The sequence below is a fragment of the Ammodytes marinus genome (genome assembly GCF_949987685.1).
Source record: "Ammodytes marinus genome assembly, chromosome: 22".
In the NCBI taxonomy this organism is placed as follows: Eukaryota; Metazoa; Chordata; class Actinopteri; order Uranoscopiformes; family Ammodytidae; genus Ammodytes; species Ammodytes marinus.
The window spans coordinates 21,297,159-21,322,506 of NC_137226.1; the positions used below are offsets into that span (position 1 = coordinate 21,297,159).

The 25,348-nt window shown below is 40.2% G+C and overlaps 2 protein-coding genes across 2 annotated transcripts; both read right to left on the minus strand.

Moving 5' to 3' along the window:
- Window positions 1-1,646: 1,646 nt before the first annotated feature.
- On the minus strand, window positions 1,647-3,674 carry LOC307268381 (microsomal glutathione S-transferase 1-like). The gene is made up of 4 exons (XM_080050979.1): window positions 3,625-3,674; window positions 2,723-2,853; window positions 2,529-2,620; window positions 1,647-2,104 (listed from the first exon to the last, which is right to left on the minus strand). The coding sequence occupies exons 1-4, from the start codon at window positions 3,644-3,646 to the stop codon at window positions 1,858-1,860; spliced, it is 492 nt and encodes a 163-aa protein (XP_079907105.1). The 5' UTR covers window positions 3,647-3,674; the 3' UTR covers window positions 1,647-1,857.
- Window positions 3,675-4,983: 1,309 nt separating this feature from the next.
- LOC307268382 (microsomal glutathione S-transferase 1-like) lies at window positions 4,984-8,208 on the minus strand. Its single transcript, XM_080050980.1, has 4 exons — window positions 8,157-8,208; window positions 6,670-6,802; window positions 5,836-5,933; window positions 4,984-5,441 (listed from the first exon to the last, which is right to left on the minus strand). The coding sequence occupies exons 2-4, from the start codon at window positions 6,784-6,786 to the stop codon at window positions 5,195-5,197; spliced, it is 462 nt and encodes a 153-aa protein (XP_079907106.1). The 5' UTR covers window positions 6,787-6,802; window positions 8,157-8,208; the 3' UTR covers window positions 4,984-5,194.
- Between the last annotated feature and the right edge of the window lie 17,140 nt (window positions 8,209-25,348).

A 25,348-nucleotide genomic window follows, 5' to 3' on the forward strand; every position in this document is an offset into this window, starting at 1 on the left:
TGAACCTGTCACCCAGACAACTGGTTTACTGTCAGTGTAGGCTTGGCGGATTCTATAAATTACATCTATAATATCTGAAATCTTACTTACCCTGTGTTCCAATTCACATACTTTTTCTTTTTACTATACACTACATACTTAAGTACAGAAGAGTTTTAGGGACACAGGAGAGCAAAAAATAAATCAGATAACGAATATTTTTTGTCGAGAAATGTCAAGAATAAAGATGAATACTCCAAAATGCTATTGGAGATAGTGGGGCATTTATGTATTTTCAGCATACTACAATTGTCTTGCATAGGGGCATCCTAAATATTTTTCTGGAATACTAAATAGTATGGAAGTATGGGTATTGGAACGCAGGGTTAGTCTCCTAGTGTTAGTCTCCTGCTTTAAAGGTAACCTTTTAGGCAAAATGCACTTTTTCATGTTCTTCACATTAATATGTGTCCCCCGTGTGACTAGAGACTCCCAAACTATGAGAAAAAACAACCCTCTCTTTTTCTACACCTTTCTGAAAACCTGTGTTCAAAAACCCCAGTCAGATGTATTGTATGTGGGAGAAACTATGGCCACTCATCACCAACCTAACCTAGCACTACCACCACCTGTGATTAGCCACCCCACCAGATCCCCCTGAAGATAACTGACAGACAGATTCAAACAGGCCATTAGAATCGGGGCCAAATTCAATTAAACATTTTTTTTATATTTCTCGTGAGGGAGAGGCACATACAAACAGAACATACTTCAACAATAAAATAGTCAATCAGAGCAGACTGGGCTTTTTTGGAAGGTGGGGCTTAAAAAATCAGGCTCTAAAACTGAGCGTTTCAGACAGAGGCTAAAAAGAGGAGATTCAGCAATGGCACTGTGATAAATATAACGTTTTGTATTAGAAACCCAAAATACAAGTTTGCTAATCTTCCTAACCCCTCCATTTGGGATAAGTTACAGACGTTAGTTACTAAAGTTGGCATCTACCACCACTGCCTCAAGTCTTTCCACAATATCAAGTGATGAGGTGAAGATGTATTTAGTTATTTATTCTATAGTACTTCTTCGTCTTCCAACAGGTGCATTTCCCCAGGAAACCCTATAACAATGAGTAAGGCTTTAAAGTGTGTCCATTCTCTGCTACTGTAGAAACATGGCGGTGCAACATGGCAGCATGCCCCACCTCTATGTAGATATAAATGTCTCATTCTAAGGTCATAAAAAATAACTTTTATTTTCAAGCAATTATACATTAATAAAACATACTTAATTATGAATATTATATTCAATTTCTACCAAGTTTGTTCTGGAAAAACTGAAATAAATTGTACACACTGCACCTAAGATGCATTTTGTTAAAAGCCTGACATACAAAGTTAAAATGGATGATTGATCAACATAGAAAAGTAGGATTTCCTCCAGATATTTTAAGTGTAATTTCCACAAACAAATGTACTTTGTGAAGTCTGATCCCTACAGGTGGAGGACTTATTCATATAACACATATATATATGTACTGTACAATTTACATTTCATATAAATGGATTCTACTTCAAAACACTGTTTTCTGGTCGTTCAAAGTTGATTTTGAGGTTTTTTCTACAAGATCCTTTACCTTGAAATATAATAAACAAAATCCAAAATTGTTTGTTGAAAAAAACTTTATTGAAAATACCTTCTTCATCCATGAACATAGTTCCAGCAAGTCAACAGGAATGTAAAGAATGAATGCAAGAAACATTTGGTAATCAGGCTGATGGACAGCTGCTGTTAGAGTAAATGAAGTTAAAACATTCAGGTGTCATGTAGGAATGCAGGCTTGTGTAGAAGAGGTCAAGATTTTCTGGTCCAGTCTTGTCTCTACAGGTAGAGGACTGTGCTGATCAGCTTGTAAGCCATGGAGCTGGTGACCAGCATGCCCACTATCCAGGACAGGGCTCTGCTGGGCTGAGGCAGGGGGGTAACGTAGGCCAAAGTGTGGAAGATCCTGGAGCCAGCAAACAGGCGGAAGTGCATCAGAGCGCTTGAGAGCTCCGGTCCAGTCAGAGCGTAGAGCAGGCCCACCACCACGAACGGAACTATGTTCTCCAGGTCATTCTGATGACACCTACACAACAAAAACAACATGACTGACTTTTTACATAGAACAACTTGTCTTTTTGTGAATGGGACCCTGTTTGTGTGTCAACAACCTGGTGGTAGGATGGCCTAGAGTTAGAGGGGCCGACCAGTAACCATGATGTCTCTGGTTGGAGCCCCAGCACCGGGCAGGAGGGTGTTAGTAGCAAAACCTGGCATTTCTACCACTGAGTCTTTGAGCAAGACACTTAACCCCAAAAATGCTCCAGGGGCTGACCCTGCACTCTGACCCCCTTCAAAGTGAGAAAACTTGAGAGGGGGATATGCGAATAGACACATTTCAATGTGCCTTGTGTACTTAACTTCACTTGACCACGACGATTAGTGGTTTGTGTCAGAGCAATTTACATTTCAATTTTATGAAAGGTTTATGACGGGGTGGTATGCATAACCTGCGGACTCGCTCCACATCTGGATCTACGCGGACCAGCTTCTTGTCTTCTGTGGAGGACACTAACTTGGTGTCTTCCAGGTTTGCAAAGACCTGAGGGGGAAAGCAGAGAGCGGGTTACTTTCAAACCCTTTGTCTTTATGGGGAAAATCTAGATAGTGCAGTGCTGTGTGGCCTTTAGGTGGATATATGCACCTGTCTTGTCAAGCGAAAGTAAGATGTCAGAGGTGACATGAGCATCATCTTCAGGATAACAATGGCGGCATAGGTAGAAAAGGCTTGGAGGACTGGAGCGTCCAACAAACTGCTCACTGATGACATTCCCTCTGAGAACAATAGAAATATATATTTAACGCTGCTACGATTCACACTTCATAACAACATTATATGAGTGTAACATTACATCATCTCAGTAACTACACACTGTCAATATTTTACTAGCAAACCTGACGGCAATGACCTGAGATATGCAGAGATTAACCCAAAGGTAGATGTTCATGTTTTTCTAGGTTGTACATTGCAATGTGTGTTTATAGTCGTCACTCCATTGCTAATTGGACGTTGTTTTTTCAATCGCTGGTCAGTTTTTACATTTGTGTCTATTGTGCTTCCATAGAATTTCTTCTTTCATAGTGATATAAATAAAAAATTTAAATGTACATTTAGGTGCATTTTTCTATTATGTACATTTAGGTGTTTATTTGACTAAACCCGTTGCGTATTTTTTGATTTAGAAAATGAATGAAGGCTGTATCCAAAATCTGTTATGTAAAGACTTTGAAAACCAATATGTTGTCATGGTCTGGGTTTGTCTTGTTTTGGTGTTACCCGTGTTTCCTGTTTTATTTTGGTATGTTTGTCTTGTTCCTCCCCATGCCCTGTCAAGCTTCCCTCTTGTTTGATTACTGCTCCCTCCCCTAATGTGTTTCACCTGTGTCTCGTTGTGTCTTGTGTATATATACTCCTTGTGTTCCTTTGTTCCTTGTCTGTGCATTATGGTTTGTTTCGTGTACCTGTTGGTGAGTCTGTCCCTGTATATTCCTGTGTTCCATGTGCTTTGCCTTTTTGGAGTTTGTGTTTTTTGTACAATAAATTACCTTTATTTGAAACGTCTTGCATTTGGGTCCTGCTTGCCTGCCTGGCTGTCGTCACTGTAACATATGTTGTAAAAATGAAATAAAGATGTAAACCTATTTAACCTTATCCAACATCTAAACACTTTTGTTTTTCAACGAGATACTTATTTACACATAATTAGTTTGACATTGCCAAATTTGCATATTTATTCAAAGACTTCTGAAAAAGTTGTAAAACAATAAATTATTGTCATAGGTAATTAAAGCAAGGTTCTGTGGTGATACACTGTATATAAGTTAAACATGTTACCATATTCACCTGCAGTGTCTCGCCTTAAACATGATGCATATAAAAGGTGCAAATCAAATCAAGTGGAAGTGTTCCATGCAAGGTTGCAAATTCACAAACAGTGCTTTTTCATTTTTTTTGGTCATTTGATTAACTGTAACTTGTTTTAAAAATATAGTTTAATACAGTATGAACTGAAGAGTGCCCTGCATCATATCTAGAGAAATCCTATTTTCAAATCTAGTTCTAGTTAAGATGCTAACAACTGTATCTAATATTTTGCTTGCATTATAAATGAATGCGTTTTTGCAAGTGGATCTAGATAAAACAAAATTATCGAAATAAAAAGTTTGGCCCCAGTCCCCAACCACACACACACACACACACACACACACACACACACACACACACACACACACACACAAACACAGTATATCTGCCTGCAAGGGAGAGCAGCACAACATGCTAGATAAAGGCTAAATGAAGAGTCATCCCCTCTGGTCAAGATACATTTCAGTCTGAGATCAGGTTAGACAAAGAGCAAAACTGTTTTAACGTGTAAATTACACAACATCGATCAATACCTTTTTCAACAATACCTAACTACTACATAAAAAACAAATCCATGTGCAGTTAAAAGGGGGTCATACCTTGTTTTCTGCACAGTCACTGTGAGCACGGACAGTTCCAAAGATCAGTTTGAAGAATGTCTGGACGAAAACCTGCCGTTATGTAATCTGTGGGAGTGGCCCTGACCATGAACTATCCCTTACTCTTTCTGATTAAACCGCTTTGCCCCAGAAATAGAATTGGTACAAGCACATTTCAACCATTCTAAAAGGGAATATGGACATCATTCCTATTTGAGCTGACTACATTTGAAGTGAGATTATGAAATAGACATGTTTTCATGAACTGGTTGGATTTCACTTATTCATATAACACATATATATATGTACTGTACAATTTACATTTCATATAAATGGATTCTACTTCAAAACACTGTTTTCTGGTCGTTCAAAGTTGATTTTGAGGTTTTTTCTACAAGATCCTTTACCTTGAAATATAATAAACAAAATCCAAAATTGTTTGTTGAAAAAAACTTTATTGAAAATACCTTCTTCATCCATGAACATAGTTCCAGCAAGTCAACAGGAATGTAAAGAATGAATGCAAGAAACATTTGGTAATCAGGCTGATGGACAGCTGCTGTTAGAGTAAATGAAGTTAAAACATTCAGGTGTCATGTAGGAATGCAGGCTTGTGTAGAAGAGGTCAAGATTTTCTGGTCCAGTCTTGTCTCTACAGGTAGAGGACTGTGCTGATCAGCTTGTAAGCCATGGAGCTGGTGACCAGCATGCCCACTATCCAGGAAAGCCCTCTGCTGGGCTGAGGCAGGGGGGTAACGTAGGCCACAGTGTGGAAGATCCTGGAGCCAGCAAACAGGCGGAAGTGCATCAGAGCGCTTGAGAGCTCCGGTCCAGTCAGAGCGTAGAGCAGGCCCACCACCACGAACGGAACTATGTTCTCCAGGTCATTCTGATGACACCTACACAACAAAAACAATATGACTGACTTTTTACATAGAACAACTTGTCTTTGTTTGTAGGTCCAAAACTTCTCTTGACCACAAGAATGAGTGGTGTGTCAGACCAAGTTACATTTAAAATTTCACTATTGTATGTACTTTTGGGATCTAATTTTGAATTGAATGTAGCTTTAAAATGTTTAAAAAGATCTTTGCACACCTGAGTGGATGACAGGTTACATTCAAATCTTCCTCGTAGGAGGTTTTAAGCATAAAATATCTCAATATGTCCACATGGAGTTTTCTTGTCAATATGGTTAGAAAAATTGGAAAATGTGGTCCAAATCTAAACCCATGTAAGTGTACACATCCATTTGAACTCCTATTGAAAGTGATTGTAGCCACATCATCTCACCTTCGAACACGCTCTACATCGGCATGGGTTCTCAGCTGCTTCTTCTTCTCCTCCTCTGCTCCCCCGTGTCTGGCCACATCTTCCTCATTTGCAAAGGCCTGAGTGAGTGGGATAATATAGGACATTGACTCATTGACTCAAATTCTACGGTGTTTATCCCTGCTTCGGCCTCTGCATACCAAGCCTTGCATAGTATAATGTAGAAATACAAATGTATGAAGCATATATACAGAAACATACACATTTCACATTATTTTAACTAAGGGTGTTTTCATAGCTGGTAGTTCACACCAGATGTGAGAATGATATCGGTTCTCTTTCACACCTATCGTTTCCTCTGGTCTGAATCAGTTGGTGAAGTGATGCAGCGTCATAAGCCACGAGAGAACATTCTCTTCATTCATTGGTCAGATGTGTCTGGGGTGGAGCAACAACGTAGTACCTGAACTGCTCCATTGGTCAGAATTTCCATGTGGGAAAACTACAGAAGGAAACTACAGGAAGTGGATAGTGTACCTCATCCCATAAAGCATAGCATAGCTGGCTGCGGGGGTTTGTTACTCAGTGCTTTTTGCAGTTAGGTTGGACTCAGTCAGGTCATTTTCTCAACCAAAACTGGGCGCTTCTGAGTTGGTTTGGAAGCATGTTATTGTCCTGCTCATTCTCCTTGTGGTTTGACAAGTTTAACAGGTTGAAAACTAACACACCTCTACAGCAGTTGAAGATGTTATGAGCGTAAATAAAGAATGCTGGGACTTTGAAATCATTCAAACTGCAGTAAAACACACATATCTTGTTATAACAGATGACGAAGGCACTGGCATTGTGACCTACCCCTCTGGTGAAGCGGAAGTAAGCAGTCATGGGTGCCATCAGCATCATCTTCACAATGACGATAGCAGCGTAGGTGCTGAAAGCCTTCAACACCTCATCTTCCATCAGTTTCTCCATCTCTGCTGCTTTACAACTGAACCACAACAGGAAAGAAACAAGTTAGTCCAGTTGTGTTATCTGTATACATCTTGTTTTCTTCACCTGAGCAAAACCGACATAGATTACATGTCAAAAATAAATTTTCGTCTAGAAAATAATCTTCAAAATTTAAACATAGATTGGAGAAAACAGTAGGCCTGCTGCCTGTCAGATTATACATGGACATAATTAGTTTTATGGAAAATGTAACTTCCCTGTCGCAGACACTAAACTAGTTTGTAATGGCGCTTTTCCACCGCATGGTATCAGCTCGACTCGACTCGACTCAACTCGCATTTTTGGCTTTTCCACCGCAATTTCATGGTACCTGGTACCACGTAGCGGCTGCTTTTTTGGTATCGCCTCGCTCTAGGTTCCAAGCGAGCTGAGCCGATGCTAAAAGGTGACGTCGGCAGACGGCCGGCCACTGATTGGCCAGAGACTATTGTCTGGCCAATCAGTGGCCAGAGACTACCGGCTTCATTCTGTTGTTTATTCTCCCCAACTCTCCGGGACTTTTGAGTGTATTTACGCCGCGTGCAGCCTTCTTTGGCTCTCTTTCATTTGATTTGCATCACAGATCTGAATTTATTTTCCATATATTCGCTAAGCTCACCCAGTGTTGGTTGTTGGGGAAGTTACTTATCATACGAGAGGAGACATGTAGGGCAGCTAGCAGCTAGGCTAATAGTAGCCAGCTGGGACAGACATGATAGCGAGCGATTACATTACAAGCCTCGGACTGAACTGATTACCTCAATAAAATATTCAGGCTGAGACACGGCTTGCATTTGAAAACACGTATCCTGAAACAAGCACTAAACAGTCAACTTTATCATGCCCGTGTTTACGTGCATAGGGATGTACGTGACGCATCCCTACAGCTGACTGTGTGGCAGAGTCACACATCGGGACAACAACCATCCCTTTTAATGGCCCGTAGCAATATTCTTCTACTTATTTTAGCAAACAGATACAAGGGGGGTATTTCTTAAACATTTTTCATCCGTGTTTTTGGCGGTTGGTTCAGTTAATAGTGCAACAACTGCTCGCAATTTCTGCTCTGCTACTTTGCTCCGGAGTAGGCTTTCAGCCCCTTATGACGACCCCGCCCACGTTCAGCAGGTACTATTTGCGGTGGAAAACGACCCGTGCTGCTACCAAACCAAGTTGAGTCGAGTCGAGTTGAGTCGAGTCGAGCTACATTTGCGGTGGAAAAGCGCCATAACTGTGCCTTAGCTTTCATAACAAGCCTTGTCTAAATGTAACTCTCTCAAGCAGGAAGCAGAAGAATAAATCCATTGTCAAAAAGCAAGCAGTATGGTTTAAAGTTCAACAGCTCAACTTACGTGCTGTGGTGCCTGGGAATGTGCAGGAAGTGGGGCAAGTCTGACTCTGCTGCATAACAAACACATGAGGAGGCGGGATAACCACACATAGCTTCATGTGTGTGGGAGTGTCACAGCTTAGCTCCACCACACACATTCACACCCATAGAAAAGTAAGAAAAAAAGTTTAAGAATGTTATAGCATCAGGTTTAAATGGGGCTAGATATTCTTATTTGATGTTTTATGTTAAGGTGAAACACTGCAGGCCACATTGTTTTTCTCAAACACTGGTCAATTTTGAGATTTTTGTCAAGTTTGGTTCCGTAATATGTTTTCATTCATAGTAGTGTAAATCAAAGGTCCAACATGTATATTCAGGTGTTTATTTGACTAAACCTTGTCTGTTTCAGTCTGTATATTTCTCCTATACAACCATCTTTAACGGCCATTATCTCAACGTTAGTTTTTACTTCAATACTCTGAGCCAGAAAACTTCTAAAACACAAACATCCACTAGACTTTCCATAATCAGTCTTTTCAGCACTATTATTATGGTTATTAAAGTAGGATTTGTTTATATGTTGTTTATGATAGATTTTATTCCTATATTTATGCTGAAAATGTATTTTTAAGACCTGTACGTACAATCCTTTGATTTATAAAATAAAAAAAGGCTGTTCTGTTAACACTTTGGACACTAATATGAAATATGAAAAATGAACTAAAGATTTTAACTCCGTTTGGTTCTGTCCCAGACTCCACAATTTCTGGTCCAGCGTGTTTCATTGTTATTCAGATGTCTATGGCCACATCCTCCATCCCAACCCAGAAACAGACATTCTAGGCTGGTCACAACAACTAGAGACTTGAGGTCATACAAAAGCTTTGTCGATCCAGTATGGGATGGTGATCGCTTAAAAATGATTCTTAAGGTTTGGTATAAGGAGATAGCCCCCTGCTTTGACCTCTGGCTAATAGAGTTCTCTAATACTTTATATATAATATATAGAGACAATTCGTTATGAGTTTTCAAGGATCGCAGAAAAATGTAAACAGATATGGCAGCCTTTCCTTGACTATATTACAGTACTAAAGTGACCTTCATGACACCTTTTAGACTTTTTATTTTCTGCTTAACATTTACCTTGAGTTTAAACCATGTACTTAGAAACCTTTAAAGTAGAGTACGCCATGTTGGTTGTTTGTTCTGTTTGTTTGTTTTTGTGTTCACTTTTTCAGTTGTGTGTGTGTGTGTGTGTGTGTGTGTGTGTGTGTGTGTGTGTGTGTGTGTGTGTGTGTGTGTGTGTGTGTGTGTGTGTGTGTGTGTGTGTGTGTGTGTGTGTGTGTGTAAGCTTTTGAAGAACAGAAAACCCCTAAAATAGAGTATTTAAAAAAAAATTGAACTCTGGCTTTATACAACATTTTGTTTTTTAAAAAGATGAAAATGTATGCTCTGTATTATCAAATTTAGCATATATATTAAAACATGTCTGAAAATAATTGTTTTTATGTAATTAATCAACTGGCAAAGTGTCATGATGATATCTAGAAGTTTAAGATTTATTATTTTCACCTGAAGGGTCTCACACTTCTCAATGAGCCTTTCTTCATAAATAGATCCTGCAAACATTATCCCCACACTACACATTGATTGATCGGACACCATGGCTTCTGCTGCAGAGTTACTGTAAGTTTTCATCAGTCTTCAGACTACAGTCATGGCTGTAACATGTAAAAACAGTCCTCCACTTATAATAAACACAGGCTCACTCCTGTTGTATAACAGGCTTTTTGAAATATTTCCATATTTCCACTGACCACTGCACCACCAGACATATCCTACCTCTATCGTTCTATGTTTTTGTTTGTGGTTCTTTAGTGTGTATTTAAACTTTTTTTTATTGTGATACTGTGATAACTGTATGCACTTTTAAGGAGTTGCTCTCTGAATCTCATTGTTCTGTGTATAACGACAATTAAAGCTTTCTATTCTATTCTTGAGGACAGTCTCCATGGGAAATCAGACAGTTGAACAGCTCAAAAATGCAACTAACAGAAATGTCAGTCATGCCAGTACTCCATTAGATAACCTGACCGCTAGATTGTTCTGCAATTCATCAAGCTTGACCTCATACTGTAAATGGCAACCATTTCTGCAGATCTGGGTGATGGTGAAAACATGGTTTCTAAAGTCTGTGTGAATTTGTGTGAGTGTTTTCCGGAACATACAATAATAATAATAATAATAATAACAATAACAATAATAATAATAATAATAATAATAATAATAATAATACATTTTATTTGCAATGCACTTTATATTCAAGAATCCCAAAGTGCTACAGAGAAGTAAAAGAAATTAAGAAAAAACAAATCAATGAGAATAAAAGCATTTAAAACAATTAAAACTATTAAAAGGGGAACCTCAAAGGACATGTAAATCATTCAGCTCACAGATGACACATTACAATAGTAAGACTTGACTTGGACAGAGAAAGAACACACCTCATGAGATGTTATGATGTCATGAATACACATTGCAACACATGTAACCTGGAGAACAACTCTGCCAGGATTTCAACAGGTAGTTAAATGTAGTACCAGGAAGGAAAACATACTTGACAAATGCTACATTAATCTCACCAATGCCTACCAATCCAGGAGCAAACCACCAATTTCAAACTCCGACCACAATGTAGTACATCTCATACCAAGCTACACATCAAAACTGAAAAGCCGTAAACCAGAGAACAATGTGGTTGGACAGTGGACTCATGACAGCAGTCAGGAACTGGGAGCTTGCTTTGATTACACAGACTGGGATGTGATGAGGGGGGACAGATTGGATGAAACCTGCACTGCCACCACAGACTACATTAACTTTTGTGTACTGTATCCATCATTCCCACAAAAACAGTCAAAGTTTACCCCAACAATAAATCCTGTATAACCAAAGACATTAAACAAATTAGATTTGAGGAAAGATTGGCTTTCAAAAATAAAGACACAATTGAACTACAAAAAGAGAGACAAGGAACTGAGAGTAACCCTGAGGAAAGCAAAGGAGGCACACCACAAACAGCTGGAGGAAGCGTTCAAGGCTGGCAATCCACGCAAAACATGGGACACTGTCAAACAGGTATGCCAGGTAAACTCAGGAAGCCCTTTGTGACTAATGATGAGTTGGCCTCTGCTACTGACGTAAACACCTTCTTTAGCAGGTTTGAAACCACCAATCAGTGCCTCTATCCTGAAAAACCTACAGTAAGGAGCTAGCCCCGGTGTGGCAACCCATTTTCCAACAGTCCATAAACACACACACTGTCCCAACGGCCTTGAAAACATCACACATCATCCCCCTCCCAAAGAAACCATGCCCCAAGGAGTGCAATGAGACCTCTCAGACCTCAGGCACTAACATCTGTATTAATGGAGAAAATCCTATCCCATCTGCTCACTCAGTCTGTACAGGACAAACTTGAGCCCTTCCAGTTAGCATACAGGCAACAGCGCAGCACTGAGGATGCTGTTGCCACTCTCGTGCATCTGGTCTCAAAACATCTGGATGCTCTGAAGATAAAACCAAATGCCAGGGTACTGTTCATCAACTTCTCCTCTGCATTCAATTCAATAAAACCGGACATACTGCTCTACAAAATGATTAAGATGGGCACAAATCCACATCTCATCCACTGGTACTGCTCCTTCCTTACCAACAGGCAACAGCTGGTCCGGGTCAATAACACCTACTCCCCCATGGTCACAACCAGCTGCGGCGCCCCACAAGGATGTGTTAGCTCTCCCCTGCTCTTCACACTGTATACCAACGACTGTGTTACCAGTGCACCCAACCACCACATCATCAAGTTCAGATGACACCACAGTGGTAGCTCTGATGAAGGAGGGGGAGGGGGCTGACCTTTACCTTGATATGGTGGATGACATGGTGAAGTGGTGAGACCATAATGGCCTCATTCTCAATCCACTCAAAACGGAGGAGATCATTTTCGGTACCTCACATGAGTGCCACACTACACCAATAACAATTCATAACCAAACCAACTGAAAGCATCCTGCAGTATGGAGGCCCCATCTGGTTCGGTGCCCTTTCAGCTCAATTTAAAGCCAGGATTATGCGGCTCCAGGGAATCTGCTCCAAACTGGTGGGCCACTCAGTAGAGAGCACATTCTTCAAAACACACAATAGGCACACAGTCAGACTGGCTGACAAGATCAGTCTGGACCCTTCCCATGTGTTACACGGGGAGTACCAGCTTACACGGGGAGGCGCTACAGGGTTCAGAGTGCAGGAAAGTCAAATACTAACATTCATGTGTTCCTTTGTCCATATCACTGCTCAATCAGCAGAGTAAGGCAAAGAAGTGACTTTTTAACCCCATATTATGTATGACCACTCTTGCAGGGCTGGACCCCTCCCCCCCTCCCCCTCCATCATATTTATTATTCATTGTTGTTGTCTATGTTTTTAATGTTGTTTCATGTCCTCATGTATAATTATCCGTGCAAAAGGATAATAAAGTATTATCTTATCTTATCTTATTAAAAGCCTTTGTTTGGTAAAGGCTTCGTATTGACTTGTTTAGGACGAGAAACAAAGATTTAAGGAGCTGGAGTTGACTTGGTCTTGATGTGGTTTTAATTTGAGAATAAAATGATATATTATTTTGTAAGACTGAAATACATGGTTAATATGCCATGTTGTAGATCCTCTTGTGGTTAGCATTTAACAAAATGCATTCCTAATAGCGGCAGAGATTAAGAAGTTGAATATTTGTGGATAGCTATGCTTCTGATCACACAGGAGTGTTTACAAACAGAGCATAAAAGAAAGGTGTAAAGTGGATCCCACTTATTTAAAATGTCCATTTTAAGATTAAACTGAAGATGAATTATTAATCAAAATTAAATGTTTTATGTTTTTTCAACATTAGTTGTGTTCAAAATAATAGCAGTGTGTTTAAAAAATTGAGTAAAGATCAAAATCCTAATAATATCTTTTATTTCCAAACACGCAAATGCATTGGGGACATTGCACATTCAATTCCAACTCCAAATATGAAGAAACATTTGTCAAATGTTTCTTCATCTTTACAGAAAGTGAAGAAAAAGGAATATTAGAATGTTCAAAAAAATAGCAGTGTCTGCATTTTTCTTTACAACTCAAACATTTACTGTATCAACTGAAAAATGCATGAAGATTTAGCTTTCCTATGAATCACTGAACTAATATTTAGTTGTATAACCTCTGTTTCTGAAAACTGCTTCACATCTGTGTTGCAGGGAGCCGACCAAGTTATGGCACCTGTGAACAGGTGTTTCAGCCCAGGACGATTGGACTACAGTCTACAATTCCTCTGGATTTCTTGGTTTTGCCTCAAAAACAGCATTTGACAGCTTTGGGGAAGATGTTTGGATGGGATATGCATTGAAAGAGTCCTTAATTGCCTGATTCTGCCTGATGCACTTGTTGTAACTCCCCATTAGCTGCAAGGAGATCCAAAATACTATGATGAAGAGATGTCATCAGCAGATGATACCTGCTGGAGATCATTTATAAAACTCTGGTGTCAATGAAGTTGCTGCAATATATGCAAAGCTGATAGACGATGTCTGCAGAGAAGGCTTGCCATTCTGATGTGATTCTCAGAATAAGATGATTTCTCAAATGCAAAACTGAATCCTTAAAATCCATTGGTAGACATAATTTGCAAGTTTCTGAGAATTGGGAACTTCACCTTGAAACAATATCAGAAATGCTTCCTTTCATGGCAGTATCAGGGCATAATCTCTACACAAAATCAGCTCACATCTACAGTATGTGCAGACAGGGCCGCCCATAAGGGGTAGAAAGTGTGAAAGCTTTCTAGGGCCCAGCCACTTGGGGGGCCCATGGTCTTTGGAAGACAAGAACCTACCTAGATAACCTTTATTTTTAGATTTTTAGATATTTATGTTAATATCTATTCAAAGTTGGGTGTTTACACAGAGCCGCGGCTCCGCTTAAGGCCATTTAAAAAGCAGTAGAAAAGCTACTTGTGTCTGGGTGTGGTTGTGAAAAGTATTTGGACCCCATGAAAAAACAGGTTGGGTACCTTTTGTAGTTCTACATTCTTATAAACAGGACAGGCTAGTTACTCTGTCATTGTCCTGAGTCTACAAACAGGTTTAAATTCTCTCTCCCCATAACCAGTACTCGAGTTGAGGGGGGATGGGGGGGGTGGCATCCCCCCTTGGAAATAATCGCAAAAGCATCCCCCTTCTAAATCGGCCATCCCCCCTTCCAATCCCCCCTGTTATTTTATCAATGAATGGAGAAATATTACCACTATTTCAACATTTAGTAACACCGGCGCATACGCTGCCGGTACGCCACTCTGCACTCGATTCCGGCGCTTGCCAGGGCTGGGGAAATGTATTTAAATTTTTTCAGCCAATTAAAAAATGTGTACATACTATACCATTACCATTCGTAGCTTCTGATTGGATGGGCACGGCGAAAGCCCGCCTCCAAAATCACCCATCGCATCACCACCTGCTTTCCTGTGGTCAACCGTCAATCACGTCCACAGAGCGCAGTCTCTCCTTTGCAAAGGCAGTTAGTAGGCTACTCGGCGACTTTTCTCACACGTTAACTTGTTCTTTCGGATAGTAAATGCTGTGCGCAAAAGCTTATTCACTTCCTACTTTATCCAAACCGACTTACACAACTTTGTGTTTAGCGTATCGTTTATTTAAGCCTGTAAACAAGCATAGTGCTGCTTCCGCCTCTCACGATGCTGCTGCTGCTGCTGCAACATCGGGGTCACTGTCTCTTCCCCTCAGCAAGCGCTCCCCCAAAGCCTTCTCTTCTATCGGCTCAGGCTGCCTACTGTAAATGTTTTCAGGTTGATGCAAGGGGCAGGGCCGCTGCTACGCTTTTGGGTGCCCTAAGCAGAAACACTCAGAAGCTCGCGTCCGCAGGGCGCGAGCGAAATTTTTTTGCCATTGCAAGATCTCTGCGACTGCTTTTTGGCACATTTGCCAGCATTTACTAACAGAAAGAACAGCTTAACTTGTGAAAAAACTGCCTTTGCAAAGGAATTGAGTGATAGGATCATAGACTGATTATGAGATAATGGGCCCCTGGGCTTACACTCTTAAAGGGCCCCCCACTTGTCCCTATCCAGTCAGGTACACTGAATTTTCTACACGGATACATACAATTAATGGCAAAAACATATTAAGGAAGTCAGTGTTTCCCACAGGATCTTGGGGTATTGTTGGAGGGACCCTGTACCTTGTTGGGGGGTGGGTGGAATTTTTTTACCTTTTTAAAGTAAAATGCATCAATCTGGTGCACTTTGTGAGGACATTTTAGAGACTAGAGAGATATCAAATCCTGAGATGCAGAAGGAACATTATTTTTCAGATTTTTCTTAAACAGGTAGCACTCTTTACTCTGCAACTGTAAAAACAGTAGATTGGTCTGCAGACCCATGTTCTATGATGGAGAGGCCCATTTCAACAGATAAAGGGTGGATATGAACAATTTAGAATTCACACATATAAAGTGTATTTGTGTATGTGTGAGGGGGCCTTCAACCCCCTTAGACAGAGCTACTAATGCTGTTGTTTTTAACTTGCTTTTGTATTTCTCCCCTACTAGTTGAGGGGCCCATGATGATTTCTATCTTGTTACATTTTAATGAGTACTTATATTTAGGCTATTCCTTTTTGGACCCTGTTATTGACATCAGTGACTGAGCTCTTTGACTATGCAACATGAAAAGTTACTATCAGTATCTCTGGCTAAGGGCCCCCCTGAGCCCTTGGGCCCCTGGGCCTGTGCCCGGTGTGCCTGTGCTGTAATCTACCCCTGGATATATTTTTTGTAATGTAATGATTATCATGAACTTTAAAAAAAAAAACTATTTTGGGGGGCCCCCGGACCATCTCTTTTTCCTTTTTAATTAAAAAAAAAAAAAAAAAAAAAAAAATTATAATTATAATTATAGGGGAAGGTGGGGTGATTTGTGCAACTTTTTACTCAAAGTGATTTTAAAGTGAGGCCTTGACAGTTATGTCTCCAACTCAAATATCTACATATAGTTCAGGATGTTGTGCATCCCTGGCAATAAAAACTTTGGATCTGGAATAAACTGTTTAAGAAATATAGCTTTCGGAAAAAAAGTTGTCTTGACGCACAAATCACCCCACTACGTGGGGTGATTTGTGCGTCATTGTGTCACAATGACAAAGTCACCATCATCATCTTTCTGGCCATCTGAACTCTCATCAGTGGTGTCGTTAAGTGGAATTGAGATGTCACTCTCTTCTGAGCTACTGTAGACAATCACTTTCTTTTGGTGACCAGCGTATACAGCCATGCCACTGGCACAACTCTCAGAAATGTACTTTGCACTAGTTGCTCCGTGCTTGTGGAACCAACTGCCACCTGACAAATGTGATTCCCCCTACATTTCTGCCTTTAAATCAAGGCTCAAAACCCATATGTACACCCTGGTGTTTCCTCCCCATTAACTATCTTACCTCTGCACTACTATCTGTGTTTATGTGGATGTATGGGCTTTACGTCTTTTATTTTGGTTATTGTTATTGTACCTTCATTGTTTACCTACTGAATGCACTATGTACAGCACTTTGGACAGTGCAAACTGTCATAAATGTGCTTTTATAAATACATTTTACTTACTTACTTACTTATAACTCACCCAGGCCCTTGCGCACAAATCACCCCATCCCCAGAATTTTGGATAATAGGCATGATGCAGCAATTTAGGGTTGACATTGTGCTAACTATATAGACTCAAAGTGTAGCATACCAAAGCACTAAAACATGTGTCAAATGTTTTCAAACGTGTCTATAATTGTTCAGACACAATAATCAAAAAACCTTGATCATGGAAATTTTACTTTGAAAGGCAAAACACAGTTTTTTGAGCTTAAATGTGCTTATATCTTATTCCTTGTGTCTCCCTTCTTTACAGGATGAGTCAAATGGATGGCTCTTCTTAAATATGTGGTCACATTTCCAATTTCTTCCACGGTTTTCTAGAAACAAGGGGTTTTGCAACTTCCAAAACGCACAAATCACCCCACCTTCCCCTAATTATAATTATAATTATAATTTTTTTTTTTTTGGGGTGCCCCCCCAGGAACTTGGTGCCCTACGCAGTCTGCGTACTCTGCGTATAGGGAGCGGCGGCCCTGACAAGGGGCGAATTAAAAAAATAAACAAAAGGGTGATGTTTATAAAAACGTTTTGGAAACAAAATAGCAAAATGAAATCTCTCACAGGAACGATCAAAGTCGATTGCGTTCTACAGGTTTTATTTTTTTATTTATTTTAAATAAATTAGATTTTTCCCTTTTGCAATTGTACTAGTTTTGTCTGGAACATTCTTTAATATCAGTGTTTCTGACAGCACAAGTGGATTTTTAATTGAGAGATACTGTCATCATAATATTATTTATGGAAGTAAATGAGTGTCATCGGATTTTGAAAATAAAAAGCCATTGAATTTTAAGCACTGAATATTTATGCATTGAAATAACATATCTGAATTTTTTGCAGCATTGAAATAACATATCTGAATTTTTTGCCTCTGAATTTAACTCATTAAATTTTAAACAACTAATTTTCACCTTTATTTTACAATGTTCTCAAATTCAAAATCAAATATTCAACGTTAAAAAATTCAACGTGCCAAATTCAACTGCAAAATCCCATGTATGAAATTCAGAGTAAAACTTTGGGGACCCAAGGAAGAGCAATCGATCATAGATGCTAGATCGCGTTCAAACAGAGAGAGCCAGTGGGAATATTAGCTTGTTACCTTGGATACCCCTGACTGATGCAGGAAGGCAAATCAGGTTTTAGCCATGTCAAACGGCAACGCAAGTAACGATGGTGCTTCGGTGAGTACAAACATGTTTCTATATATATGCTAGCCATTATATTCTTCCCACTCGCTCTCTTTGTTTGAACGCGATCTAGCATCTATGATCGATTGCTCTTCCTTGGGTCCCCAAAGTTTTACTCTGAATTTCATACATGGGATTTTGCAGTTGAATTTGGCACGTTGAATTTTTAAACGTTGAATATTTGAGTTTGAATTTGAGAACATTGTAAAATAAAGGTAAAAATTAGTTGTTTAAAATGTAATGAGTTAAATTCAGAGACAAAAAATTCAGATACATTATTTCAATGCTGCAAAAAATTCAGATACGTTATTTCAATGCATAATTATTCAGTGCTTAAAATTCAATGGCTTTTTATTTTCAAAATCCGATGACACTCATTTACTTCCATAATTATTTCCTAAGAAAATTTGAAAATATAATATTTCTGCTTTTCATAGAAGGTGGCAGATGGTTGTTATACTGATGAATATTGTTGTGTCTTAATTACATAAGCTACAGTAACTGTGGCATAAAGCAAGGGAAAATATTTTGCAAGGGCAAAAAAAATCTTCACGAAATATTCAGAATATTATAATGGTTTAGTGATTTGCAAGCTAATATGTCAATAATGGAGTACTGGCACTCCCCACCCCCCTCATTTCAAGCACTGAATGTAATATAACAATTATCTCTATCTGTGCTTAAACAATAATCATAAGGGTACACCGTTGGTCTCCCATCCTATGCGCTGTCATCAGCACAAATGATCTGTCCCTAAATGTTAAATCCAATCCACCATCCCCCCTGATTTTTTTTTACAACTCGAGTACTGCACATAACGTACATTTTTGTGAAAAATAATTTCCCTTTGGGGACTATACCTTCTAAAGGCTTTGACATAAGTCTTCAGGTTGACACGGCCAGCCAGGTCTGACCAGTTTTTCAGAAACCTGGCCAATTGACCAACCAGCTGAGTGATACCACAATGAAGCTGACGAGCAGCATCACCCTGTTTTAATCATTGTAACCACCAAGGTCCTGCTTTCTGTATTGTTTCTAAAAATTTAAAATTAAAATAGACCTTAAAAAGTTCTTAATGCAAAGAAAGATACAAGGCACAAAGAAGTTGGAAATAACTGAAGGAACAGATTTGTGTTCAAAGATTAAGAACTTTTTTGTAATGATTTCAGTAATGTTTTCAGTAATTTTGCAGTGATGAGAGCAGAATGAACTAAGCCTAAATGTTGCAACCAAATACAGGCCAACTTTATAGTTTTGAGGGTAGGTTGGTTTGGTTATTCATGTAGAGAACCGCCTTTTTTTCTTTTTTGTGTGAATTTGTTGTTGATGTTAATTTTTAAGCGTTATTTATTTCAACAATACCACCAAAATATTTCAAATTATTTATTGTCATACATGTGCAGAAATACAAAAGAGTGCAATATTTGGTGCAGTCAATTAGTGTAAATGTATCTTATACCAGAAACTAGTAGCATAGAAAACGTGCAAATTGTGAAAACTTTTAGATTGCTTTAGTGGATACTTTAGGGAAGTGACATGCAGAGAACGACCGCGGGCGGGAATCGAACCCGGATCTGCTGCTGGGCCCGGCCCGGGGGGGACGCACGCCCTACCAACTGAGCTAAGGGCGCCCAACCTTAACTGTTTCTGATGTTATGTGGTATCATAGTAATCCCTGACCATGAAAACATAGGGGTAGACATCACTAGTTATGTGGTATTATGTTGGTTCAGGAGTTATGATGAAAAATGCATAATTAGGCTATGGCGGAAAGTAAAATGGTCGCCATGGCAACCATGATTCGATTTTGCAATGGCTTAATATCTGAAAATGTTCAGAGCCCCAAACTATATAAGTGTACCAAGTTTCAAGCTTTTCTGAAAAGGTTAACAATTTTGCACATATTCCCTCTACCATAAAACAGTACTTTAGGAAGCTGAAGATTGACATAAAGGTATGGTTAAGAAACCCCTTAGAAAATAACTTTCCACCACTTGGATTCCTTAAGACTTTTAGTATGTTATTTATTACATATTCATGAGTCAAAAACAGTTGGAATGGTTTCTGTTGCAATTCTTGAGAGGTCAGGTTATATAATGCCTGTACTATATATACCACCTTCATGTTCTAGCATGTGTCGCAGCAATTACAAAGATTCCAACGTGTGAATAGTGTTCACATCAAAGTCCTAATTAAGCCCCAGGAAGCTCCAATATATCCAACTTTAATCATTATAATTAAGTTTAATAGTATGAGATTGGAGTCCCTATTACATGGAGTCCACTGCTCAATGTAATTGGATTTTAATGTTATAGTTTAGTGTCATATTTTCAATGCAGCGTGTCTTAACGCTCACACTCTGCAGTCATATGGGAATTCTATCCATCTCAACCATCCATCACATATATCAAACATACCAACTAGGATATATTAGTAGCCTATTTGTGTTTACAGCACAATGGCAGTTTACAAAACATATTTTTCTCCACATGTATTTCTTTGTATTGAATAATTCTATGGTCAAAAAATGCAAAAACACCTTGAACCAAATGGAAGACTCACTTCACTTCTCTTACCACCCAAAGTAACATAGGGCTTTAAAGTATTATTTCATTCTATTCATTCACACTAGAATCGAAGCTCCATCCATCCTTTTACAAATATAACAAAAAAACCCATACAGGTCATTGAAAAATACAGTAAATGACATTACTTTAATGATGAGGTCTTGACCGTGTTGGCCAGAAAAGCTACGAAAGACATCAGGAAATGCATATCTACACTACAAAATCACAAGCTCCCTTGAATTTCCCCTGTGTGTGTGTGTGCGTGCGTGCGTGCGTGCGTGTGTGCGTGCGTGCGTGCGTGCGTGCGTGCGTGTGTGCGTGTTCGTTGCGAGGCCAAGGTGCTTGAAAACACTCAGTCTGAGCTTGAACAAGGAGCCAATGTCTTACCGGCAGTGTGAGGCGCTTTGAAAAGTGTGCAAATCACCTAATAAAGAGAGTGGGCTCGTTATTTCTCCTTCTCTCCCTGTCACAGCCCGGTAAGCCTCTGTAAAGTCCCTATAGCTGGGAGGGTGTGTTAAGGGAAGACACACCGCGCCGACTAACGACCGTTGCCAGAAAATGGATTCGGGCGACACACACACGTGCGCGCACACACACACGCACGCACACACACACACACGCACCTGTGGCCGCTCCTCACCCAAACTACCTTGACTATTTCTGAAAACATGTGAAAATGAAGCCTAGTGCACGGACAATCTAATGCTGTGTGCTGATTGTGTTTAGCCTACATAACAATCCGAACATTCTTCGATTTTATCGATAGCTTCCTAAATCATGTTTGACAAAAGTGAAACTAATATACAGCAACAAATTAAACTAAATAACTTCATATCCTTTAACCAATTTAAACAAACTATTTTAAATCTGCCAAACTCTACCTGTAACTGTTTTAATTAGGCTATATTGTACTTTCACCCATTTAATTTTAATTGCTACCACTTAATCTTCACCACTGTGTAAATGTTTCAATTGTTTTTCTCTTCACCTGTTGTTATGTATTTGATGTATTTGCGTTGAATATTGTTTATGTATTGTTGTTTTTCCTTTGAATTTGTTTGAACTCGACGTCATTGAAAATGAGGGTCACCCCTCAATTGGTCTCTCGAGGATAAATAAAAGTTAAATGAAATGAAATGAAAAAATATCTGCTCCGCTGCCGTGGCAGAGCAGAGACGGGCGAGCCCTCCACCAATCAGATTGCTCCGGCTGAAAGACTGGCCGACGCCGATTGAACATGTTGAATCGGGTTCCCAACGACATCTACGACGGCAGACATCACCGAACACACCAAACAGATTTGTGTCCCCGCCCCCTCCAGACTCTCGGTCTGACGCCCGATTATCGGGCCGGTGTGTCTTGGCTCTTACAGTGAGGGGAGGGGGACTCACAGTCTGGTATGGGGAGTGGGATCTGAGCAGCGGCTGCCTCCCAAAAAAACACAAATGTTGATAATGTGTCTTATTTGGGCCATGGCATGTTTTCCATGATATTACACGTGTGTTACATGTGATTAATACAATGCTAATCAAAGGTGACACACTGACAGATTTTTGCAAGTCGAAGGCTGTGTTCTATAAGCCCTACTAACGTCCTACTCGATTTTGTGTATGGATCGCTAGGTTACTTTTCCTACTCAACTGCCCCACATCAGCATTCAGCATTATTAACCATTTACTACATTATGAGTTGTATTTATAGAATGGTATTACATTATGTGTTGGTTGTTGAATGTGTTGGTACACTATCGGCTCTTACCAGGCTTCTCTACACAGGAGTTGCTGCCGCCATGTTTCTCAGTTGTTTGTGTCATGTGCATCTGACAAAACAAATTCCGCATTTATCAAAAAAGCCAATCCAATCTGGTTCTGTGGGTTTGAAAAAGGCCTGTCTGGAAAGCATGCGCTTGTACTGAAGACCACCCCCCCCCCCCACCCCCCAGCAGTGGACTTGGCCAATAAATATATAGATTTCTGACAGTAACATTTCATTTCTCTGCAGTGACCAGTTTACTATTTGAAATTGATTCTTCTTCTTGTCGGGGCGGCCACTGATCAATACATTATGATCGCATATCATGTCAATGGCCCCAGGCAAAATATGAGTTTTTCTCCTTGCTTCATTCTCAGCTTGCTGTAGGATTCCAATGGGAGCCCCAACCAAATGAAACCCAGGCTAAACGCCTCCAACGGATCCTAAACATCAGCAGCCAGGCCTCACCCGTTTGTGCACTAAAATAATGTCCTGTGATTTCCCACAAGGAGGTGTAATAGCAACCAAAAAAAAAAGCTACATTGATTCCGTGCCAGAACTGCCAGTAATTGGGATGCTAGGCTGCGATACACCGCCATTGATTTCTCATGGTAGCCAGGTTATGCTGCCGGTGTAGTACAACAATGACTAAATAACAGCCGGGCCAATGATCTTAATGCCAGAAGCCAAGCACAGCTATTGATTTCATTACAGAATGCCTCCTAGCTTCTAGGCACATACATTTTTTTATTGATCAGCGGCGGTGTGTCCACATTACTTTCAGAACTGTCACGTGTGCGGGCCAATCAATGGAGGAGTGCTGAGTGCATGGAATTGCATAGTTACAGTGGGGGGCACGATACATAAATGCATTGGGAGCATTATAGTCAGGGTGACCCCGACTGACACACAGTTGATAAGTGTGAGCGTCTTTCTGCTGCAACCTGTGGGGCAGCTGTGGCGAAGTGGGTAGGGCGGTTGGCCACTGGAGTGCAGGGTCGGTGGCTTGAACTCCCGCCTCCCCGCCACGCGTGGTAGCTGCTGCTACCAGTGCATGAATGTGTGTGTGTGGGTGAATATGTACAAAACAATGTAAAGCGCTTTGAGTCTGTGGAAAACCAGGGATAGGCGCTATATAAGTGGAGTCCATTTACCATTTTATATGAACCATAGCTATTGTGTGATTAACTGATCCAGTTGGGTTTCATATGAACATATTCACATCTGTTTGTGGCCCAAGTGACGGCAAGACAATAAGACATCAGACAACCAGGGCAGGAGGGACTGCTAGGATAAGACTGTACATGGTTGATAGGTTGGTGCTGATTTGTTCAGCCTAAACCACATAGAGGAATCATATCAACTGGAATGGACGGACAACAAATACAATGCTTAAAGCAACAGCACTAGGGGGAGCTCGTGGTGTAGTGGTGTGTGTGTGTGTGTGTGTGTGTGTGTTGCTAAGGTGTTCAAAACCTGCCTCTCGGTTGCTTTGACACTGTAGCCTAAACTTAACAATGTTTGCGATATAGGCTAACATTTATTGCTATGAAAAGACAGGTCGCATGTAGCCTGGCATTCCCAGACCTGCCACTAGGCGCTGGCAAATTAAATTTGCTGCGCCTGTTGGTCTGGAAACTCTCCGTTGAAGCTTTTTCAAAAAGACCAGAAATCTGGGTCTCACGTTTCAATTGGTTCTATCTAATATGGGCGCGCCAGAGCCCTTTATATGGTGCTCTGGGGCGGATGTAACCGGATGACGACAGTGACGTGCATGCGACGTCGAAGCCGTGATAGTAAACATCAAAGATGGCTGCGGATATGTTGTGTGAGTTTGAGACTGCTTTGGCCTCGACCCTTTACGATTTGGAAGACGGCACTCAAATCTTTCATTAGCAAGTAAGTGGAATGTTCTGTTTTGCCGACCGACCACGGCAAACGTTTAATTTAACAGTTTAACAGCTGTTCGCTAAACGAACAGGGCTTACGTCACCTTGTGCATCGCTCTGATTGGTTGTAGTGCTATCCAACTGCGTGCAGTGGCATTTGAAATGCACGAGTAGGAGCCGCCCCTTGAGTTGGAAATTACTATGGATCGTGGCCAGACCCTCTATCGTTCAAGATATCAGGGTCTGGATTTCCAGGCTAGGTCGCATGTGTTTTTAGCAATGATGTAGCAAGTTTGACAAAAAAACTTGTCAATAGTTAAATAGGTGTTTAGGCCAAATACTTATCAAAGCCAAAGTATACGCCCATCAGTAGCTTAGCCTATATCAATAGCAATGTTGCTACGGTGGGTCGTTACCAGAGTCTAGACTTTGTTTTAACATTGAATTTTTTTCAGCTCACAGTACGGACAGGCAGTGGATCATCAGGAGATATAAACTCATTTCGACCCCAACCTTCCACCAAATCAGAGCAACATATTTGGAAGACGCTAACAAAATGATAATCATAAAAGAAGGAATCAATAAAAAAATGTCTGCTTTACTCACTAACAAGCAGCAGTCCCAGGGACATTCTGCTAACCAACACAAAGTAACTCTGCCTCGCTAGCTGTTCAATAGCAAGAGTTAATATTTAATGTTATCAAATGTTTGTTTATTATTGATTTGTACATGAGGTTAATAATGCCCGCACTGCTGGCTACACGGCTATGTGCTAACCAGAGTCAATGCTGGCTTATTTCATATTCAGTGATTCCTCAAGATTGAATGTGAAAAACTCTGACTTCTTCAGGCCAAACCAAAGACTTGAATACACCGCAGCATTGTAGGGAATTCAAATGAACAGACAGAGCTGATATCTGATATGTCAAGCTACAGTGTGGGTGATGTCGGCATGAAGTAAACCATAAAAGCTATAGTGTGTAACTTCTGTTGCCCCCCATGAGGAAATCTGAGTAAGTACAACAACACTGTCGGTGCATCCGCATGAGTTAAGCCTTA

Excerpts from the sequence above, each read along its gene's own strand:
- LOC307268382 (XM_080050980.1), bottom strand. The coding sequence starts at position 6,786 with ATGGAGAAACTGATGGAAGATGAGGTGTTGAAGGCTTTCAGCACCTAC. Across the intron at positions 5,934-6,669 it reads ACTTCCGCTTCACCAGAGGG|GCCTTTGCAAATGAGGAAGA; the intron begins GTAGGTCACAAT and ends CCACTCACTCAG. Across the intron at positions 5,442-5,835 it reads GATGTAGAGCGTGTTCGAAG|GTGTCATCAGAATGACCTGG; the intron begins GTGAGATGATGT and ends TTTGTTGTGTAG.
- LOC307268381 (XM_080050979.1), bottom strand. The coding sequence starts at position 3,646 with ATGCAAGACGTTTCAAATAAAG. Across the intron at positions 2,854-3,624 it reads GCAAGACGTTTCAAATAAAG|AGGGAATGTCATCAGTGAGC; the intron begins GTAATTTATTGT and ends TATTGTTCTCAG. Across the intron at positions 2,621-2,722 it reads ACTTTCGCTTGACAAGACAG|GTCTTTGCAAACCTGGAAGA; the intron begins GTGCATATATCC and ends TTTCCCCCTCAG.